The 7,551-nt window shown below is 38.8% G+C and overlaps 1 protein-coding gene across 1 annotated transcript in view; it reads right to left on the bottom strand.

Annotated features, from left to right (window-relative positions):
• Positions 1–3,192: 3,192 nt before the first annotated feature.
• march9 (membrane-associated ring finger (C3HC4) 9) overlaps positions 3,193–7,551 on the bottom strand; it is a 15,245-nt gene continuing 10,886 nt past the window's right edge. Inside the window, exons 3-4 of the mRNA XM_034875672.1 lie at positions 5,918–6,110; positions 3,193–4,496 (exon numbers count right to left, since the gene is read on the bottom strand). Coding sequence (XP_034731563.1) covers positions 4,165–4,496; positions 5,918–6,110 — 525 coding nt within the window. The 3' untranslated portion in view covers positions 3,193–4,164. The remainder of the gene's footprint in view (positions 4,497–5,917; positions 6,111–7,551) is intronic.

The following is a 7,551-nucleotide window of genomic DNA, read 5'->3' as shown; positions in this document are numbered from 1 at the left end:
GAGGGGGAGGAAGGGAGGAAGGGGATAAAATCGAACGTGACAAAGTCAACGGCGAATAGCCAGTTCCAGATGAACCCGATGTCCTCAATCATGAATCAAGAGGAAACGAGACTGCAAAGATACATATTTCAAAATAAAACCGAAATAAGGCAGCTGCTATTTTTTTTAATTTCTTTATAAAACTGAATCCTCTCTTTCATTTTAGTTGAGTTATATAATCTGGTAAAGTATAGCCTACGTGTTCTGTTCCTTTTTATTTTCTTTTAAAACAAAGGTCTTAGAACATAGCGCAACGGTTGTTTCCGGCTACAGATTTCAAAATAAAACCTACATTGAGCCATAATCAATCGATGATAAAAAGTCAGTTGCGGCCATCTTTTAGAGTTAGCTTGTTCCTCTCAACCCATAACCCACCCTACAGATATTTAAAAAAAAATTGTTTGGATGTGTCAATTCTAAATTATCAAAATAGTTATTTATTACAAATATAAAAAAAAAATGTTTTTGTTTCAAAATTCAAAATATTGAGCCATACAATGCAAGAATCATGAATTCATATACTAATACATTAATATATTTTGATGTGTATATATTTACATACAGTGTATATATATACTGTAAATATAAAATTAAAATAAAAAAAAATGAATAACACATGGTAAGTACATGAATTCATGATTCCAGTAAAATATAAAATACATATCCTAGATATTTATTTTTACTCGTAAAATGTAATATAATTGAATGCAATATAGCCTACATCTCAATTTGTTTTAATGCATAATCTATATACATATTTGGCACACTTTCTTATTTGTATTGTTGACTGTAATTTTCTTATTGTTGTTGTTTTGTAGGGAGACAATTTTAAGATCTGTCCAGGGACAACGGATGAAAAATAGCAAATAGATATTCATGCAAAAAAATACCCAGATAAAGAATAAAACCCCTTGGAGGACATGTAAGGGGGTCTATCTAACCCTCCAGCAGCAGACAGGTGAGGGGGGGGGGGGGGGGGGGGGGGGGGTCTTGGGCCCTGCAGAGTGAGACCTGCTTCCATACTGATGGAGGGCTGACCAGAGCAGGAGCAGCCACTGGGTGGAGACAAACACTGACTCAACGGCTTTGTTTGTCCTGACACATTTCAGTTCCACATTATTGTCAGGGTTGGAAATAAATAGACCCGCAATCCAAATCCAGGACCCGTTTCCTCCTCTGACTCTGACCTGACCTGGATGCTAAGGCCTTTTTCACAGCAGACATTTTAATTTAGTAAAAAAAGGAAAAGTGTCCCAGGAGGCCAGCATGTAGTCTGTCTGTCTGTCTGTGTCTCTCTCTCTCTCTGTCTCTCTCTGTTTCTCACCCCCAACCGGTTGAGGCAGACTCTTTATGAAAGACCTGGGAGATAAATAACACCCCAGAGTCCGGTCTAGACCTGGTCTTTATGGAAAGACCTGGGAGATAAATAACACCCCAGAGTCCGGTCTAGACCTGCTCTTCTTTAATAACTCCTCCATCTGAGTTTTGAGAGATTTTCCCAAGGATGTTACCTCATCTGCGCCTTCACAGTAACTCTAAAATACAATGTAGTATTTAGATACTTGAGTACAATTACTAATACCACGCTGTAAAAGTACTCTTTTACAAAAAAGTCCTGCATTAAAAATGTAAGTAAAAGTAGGTAAGTATCATCAGGATAATGTACTTATTGACTTATTAAAAGTACTCAATGCAGAACAACCCTCACATGTTAGAAAGTTCAAAGGATCCAAACAGCTGTGGTTTTATCGGTCCAATCATTTCACTTGTAGTCCGTTATATTGTCGGCTAGTTTAATTTATAATAAAACATCAGATTTGATAAACTACATGGGTTTTATGGGCGAAGATCTTAATCTGTAAAGTACCTAAGATGTCAGATTATGGAAGTGGAGTAAAAAGTCCAATATGTCTCTCTGAAATGTAGCAGAGTAGGAGTAGAAAGTGGCATTAAAAGAAAAGACTCAAGTACAAGTACCTCAACATTTATACTCAAGTACAGTACTTAAGTAAATGTACTTAGTTACATTCCACACCTGACTATAACTTCATGGGTTCTGCACTGTATCAGTGTTGTTCTTTTCCCAAACTTCAGTTTTGTTTCATAGTACTATACACTGTATAATACACAGTATATACAAAAATACTAATTCATGCCTTTGGTCCTCTGAATTGACCAGTTGTAGTGGCTAGTTTAATTCTAATAGAACATCAGATGTGATAAACTACATGTGTTTTGTGTACAACTGTGTGATTTGTAAGTAACCAAAGCTGTCGGATGAATATAGAGGAGTACAAAGTACAAGATTTCTCTCTAAAATGTAGCAAAGTGGCATTAAAAAAGAAAAGACTCAAGTAAAGTACAAGTACCTTTGTACATTTGTACTTAAGTAGAGTATTTGAGTACTGAGTTACATTCCACCGCTGCATTGTACCCAATGTTCACTCTAAGAAATATCTGTTTAATAACAGTTGTATGACTGTATGTTTTCTAACAGAAATTGTCCATAGAAAGTGATTCACAGTTGTATATGTATTTATTTATATTTCAGATTGCATTATGGGTAATTTATCTGTGCTCCAGTGACTTTTGGCACCATGGAGGCAGTTAATCCGACTGCATTTCCACAGTAGGTTCCTGGGTAAGGGAGCGTCAAAAGCCTCAAAAAAGCTTCAAAAGTGGAATAAAAAGCGTCAAAAAGTAAATAAGAAGCGTCAAAATGACTTAATGCAGCAGATTGATCTGAGAGAAGGTAAAATAACATTTGAAATAACAGAAAATGTTCCGAGTTTTGACTTCAGCTGCAATTTTTCCTTCACTTTTTGTTTTTAATTAAAGAGCTGCCAGACTTTTTTTCCTGTTATTTTACAGATTTATTTCTTAGAGTGTGGGAAAGAGATTTGGTCATTTTAAACAAGTTAATAAATGAAATATTGAAATTAAAAGGAGCCATTATAATCCCCTAAAACAACATCAGCCCAGGTCACTACCAGGACCAACCCATGCAGGCTGTTAGCCAGTGTGTATGCCAAACCATGTCATTGACCCTTAACCTGACATGGATCAGACCCCAGACCCCCTTTTGATGAAGTGGAGCCCACTTTGGGAACCCCGTCTCGAAGCTGCTGGTGGAGTAAAGAAGAGACTGAGTGAGACTGAGTAGTAAGAGATCATCTGATCCCCATTTTTAATCCAATAGTTCACTTATTATCAAATCTGATATCAGCACACAGCAGCAACAATCTGTATTTGAGCTGAAACACACTGCCATTTGTCACGTTGACAAAAAGTTGGTGCAATGAAATCAGATGTTTCTAAAGTGTTTATTTTGGCAAGCACCATTCGAAATAGAGCAAATTTGTCATGTGCTTATGTTATGTGATGAATAATAAAATGATATACCCATGCAAAACCCCCTGTGTAATGTACATACCGGTACATATCTTTATTGCAGAAAGGTTAAGTGTCACTGAAATCTTACTGATTTCATTTTTTTCACCTTTTTCTCCATTTTTTTAATTTATTTTTTTACTTGTAAGGACTTATTGTTCAGTTGTGTTTTCCCCCTCATGTCTGTTTCAGTTTTCGGTCTATTTACCAGCATCGGTTGGTTATCTTGTAGAAGTTTTAAGATCATTATACATAGTTGTCTGGAAACGCCTGGCATGTATGGAGTTACATGATTTCCTCTAAAATCAGACATCCGTACAAAATCAAAGTGAGTAGAAAAACCAACCAAAATAAAGAAAAGATACAAATCAAACCAAAGAAGAGAGAACTCAAAGGAAAATGTCTTTTGTGCATCCTGATATTGAACTGGAACAAAAACGTCTCTTCATCTTGGATTAGGTTATAAAGCCTGCTTACACTTTTTTTCTCCTCCAAACATTTCATGTCATGTCTTTTAATGCATCCTTCTTTTCATCCGTTCTTTAATTTTTCAAAGGGAGCATCTGGCTTTCTTTTTGTCGTACGAAATAAAAGGAGAAATCCTCCAGTGTCTGTTGATGCGGCATCGCTCGGCTCCACGCGTGAGTCTGTGGTTTTTAATGTCAGGTCCATGAGTCCGTCCTCTCATTTACATCAGGACACAAAGACGAGGTCTATCCCATCACCTGGTCCGACTCATACAGTGGTGACCCTCATCACCACCTCCCGGTTGGAGGCGGCGCTGATCCGCGGGTCGTTGGGCCGCAGTTGGCTCAGGATGTGCAAGATGGTGTACCCACAGTGGTGGTTCAGGATAGTCCTTAACCTCCTGCTCTGCTGCCCCCCGCTGCTGCTGGCCAGGCCGTGGGGGCTGGCCCGAGAGCCGCGGGCCCCCGTCTTGCTGCTGGAGCTCAGCGGGTCGCCCAGGTCCTTTGACTTCTCATAGTTCAGTACTTTCCACTGCTGGTTGACGGCCTGCCATCGTTTGAAGATCCGATAAACGGACGATCCCTCGTGGATGATGAGACCTGGGCGCGGAGAAGAAGAAAAAGAAGAGTGGAGGACAGGGCATAACCTTTCAGAAATCAGAGCTTACTATCGCCTCAGTTACCCTATGTGGAATTTGCCTTGGTGATAGATACACAAAAAACATATTAAACATGAATTTGTCTATTTGTTCGAGAGTCACTGTCAGTGGGGCCCCGGGGCCTTGTTGATGAGGCTGACTGCAGAGGGGACTGAGAAGACATACTGGGTCCAGGGTGTGAGGGATCGGGGACAATCTAGTTCATATTCAGCTGTTTATTCTTCTGTACATTTGTTTATATATTCTCCCCATCTGCACACAGTGGGGTTCAAAAGTTTGGCCCCCCCCAGGTAAAAATGTGTATTAATGTGCATAAAGAAGCCAAGAAAAAATGGGAAACTCTCCAAAAGGCATCAAATGACAGATTAGACATTTGTATCATTTTCACAAAAAGCTAGATTTTATTTCCATCATTTACACTTTCAAAATAACGGAAAACCAAAAAATGGCGTCTGCAAAAGTTCGGGCACCCTGCAGAGTTAATACCTTGTACTTTTGCAGACGCCATTTTTTTTTTTTCTGTTATTCTGAAAGTGTAAATCTAACTTTTTGTGACATTTTATATGAATGTCTAATCTGTCATTTGATGCCTTTTGGAGATTTTTCCATCTTTTTTTGGCTTCTTTATGCACGGTAATACACATTTTTACCTGGGATGTCCAAACTTTCAAACCCCACTGTATACAAGACGTGTTCATAGGGTACATTACCATTACTACATAAAACTGAATGCGTATCTTTTTCCTGTGTTGCATTCAGCCGCTGGGACAAGAGAATTTCCCCATTCAATCACTGAATTCTGTCTTATCTTATCTTTGCACCAAATGTTTAGCTTAAAAGGCTGCAATCACAACGATAGGTTGCATCTTTCCATCTCGCCGGTGGATGAGAATAGACAGTTGGCGACAATCACGTTGCAGATATGTGATGCCATCTGTTCTCAGTGTTGTCTTACACGGGCAGCTCACAGCTACACAACAACACAAACTCAAACTCTTCTTCTCTGCCACATCAAAAAGGGCTTTTTCAGTGTAGTTGTCCCCATCTGCATATTTAGTTGTGTTTCGGTGTAACTGTGTATGACCTTATCAACCAGCAGAATGCTGACTGAATACATGTTTTTTAGTTTGTCCTTGAATAATGCAACCTATGTTTATTAATATGTTTTTGTGTTGTTGCTGAGCTTCTTGTTGCATAATGCATCCCTGCGTGTTCTGGAAACTGGACTTTCCACTAGGCCCGTCTTTTCATGATATATTCGAATGCATATTGTCTGTACCTGCCGCTGCTAAAGCTATTTATATAATAATACTGCCGTGTGATTTTAGGTGTGCACATCTTGGTGTCCACTTTGTCCTTTACCTATGCAGACGATGTCCATGAAGCCGTACATGCCGTAGCAGATTTGGAAGAGCAGGTCCTGGCGTTGCCACTTGGCGGAGGGGCTGAGGGAGGACCAGATGAGCCAGGAGATGCTGGCGATGAGGAACAGGGAACCCAGAATAATGGCCGCTATCTGCACCTTCTCTATCACCGTCAGAGAAATGGCCTGCCACTGCAGGAGGAGAACAAGGTCTTAGTGGGTGGTGGAAGAAGCAAGGGGGGGGGGGGTATCAACATGGGGGACCATTCTGATACAAAATCCAGGAAACAACAAAGTTGATCATCTAGATACATTCTTCTAGGAAGAATAGTACAAAACTATGAACAGGAAGAGGATGTCTTACTTTCTTTATTGCTTAAAATAGGGGCCCATCACATAGACTTAGAAATACAATAATATCAAATGAATTCAAAACTGTGTGACTGTGTGTGTGTGTGTGTGTGTGTGTGTGTGGGTGTGTGTGTGTGTGGGGGGGAATATTAAAGTGTTCCCAGTGGAAATGAAACCATAGGGAAGAATTACTCAGATTCTTATGTACTTAAGTAAAGTAAAACAATGTAAACATACAATTAGAATTCCTGCATTCAAAATCCTGTCCAGAAAGGGGGGGGGGGGGGGTATTTACCCCACATGCCTTATTCCCTTCTTTCACAACCTCAGCTATACATCTTAAGGATAATTTAAATCAATTTTAACAAATATAAGTTAGTTAGTAAAATTTATTTGTATATCACTTTCCAAGATAATAACAAAAGTGCTTTCCAATAAAATGAAATACAATGAACAAAAGACATTAAAAAAAAGCCTGTTTCAATGAAGTCTTCAACTGCTTTTTAATCCTCTGTTATTTTGTACATGTATCCGGTGTATTCATGTGCACAGGTAGTGAAACCATGAATTCACAACCATAAACTCTTATAAAATAACATTTAGAGTGATTAGGACTAAATATGTGGACATGGGTGTGTTTAGAAAAAAAGAAGACAAATTGTTTTAGTTTGCCAAATTTGTCTCAAAAGCCTTGAAAAGAAAGATAGATTGTTTAGATTTATTTAGTCTTTTTAGTACTGCGTAGTACATTTTTCTGTGAATGGTTTGAAGAATTCTGTTCAACTTAAAGATGACTTGAACTGAAGGATGCTTTAGTTCTATTTTCTTGTTTGAAAATTCTGTTTATTTAAGGATGTCTTGTACGCCAATGTGATTACATGCATTACAAAATAATAAAAACTCAATTCATTCATTCAAATCCAATTATCATTATTATTATTATTATTTTTATTATTACCTCCGACCAAGGAGGTCATGTTTTCATGTTGGTTTGTCTGTCTGTCGGTAGGATTATAAAACTACTACTGGCCTGATTTTCATGGAACTTTTTGGAGTATCCGTCACCTTCCTCCTTCTTTGTGTTGGCGTTCTAACCTCTGGTGGATTTCTGAAGACTCTGGTTACCTGGTCCTCAGATCTCTGCAGGGTAAACCCAGACAGCTAGCTAGACTATCTGTCCAATCTGAGGACTATGGTTACCTGGTCCTCAGGTCTCTGCAGGGTAAATCCAGACAGCTAGCTAGACTATCTGTCCAATCTGAGGGCTATGGTTACCTGGTCC

Source organism: Etheostoma cragini, chromosome 7, assembly GCF_013103735.1.
Source record: "Etheostoma cragini isolate CJK2018 chromosome 7, CSU_Ecrag_1.0, whole genome shotgun sequence".
Taxonomy (NCBI): Eukaryota; Metazoa; Chordata; class Actinopteri; order Perciformes; family Percidae; genus Etheostoma; species Etheostoma cragini.
This window is presented reverse-complemented; position numbering and strand designations above follow the sequence as displayed.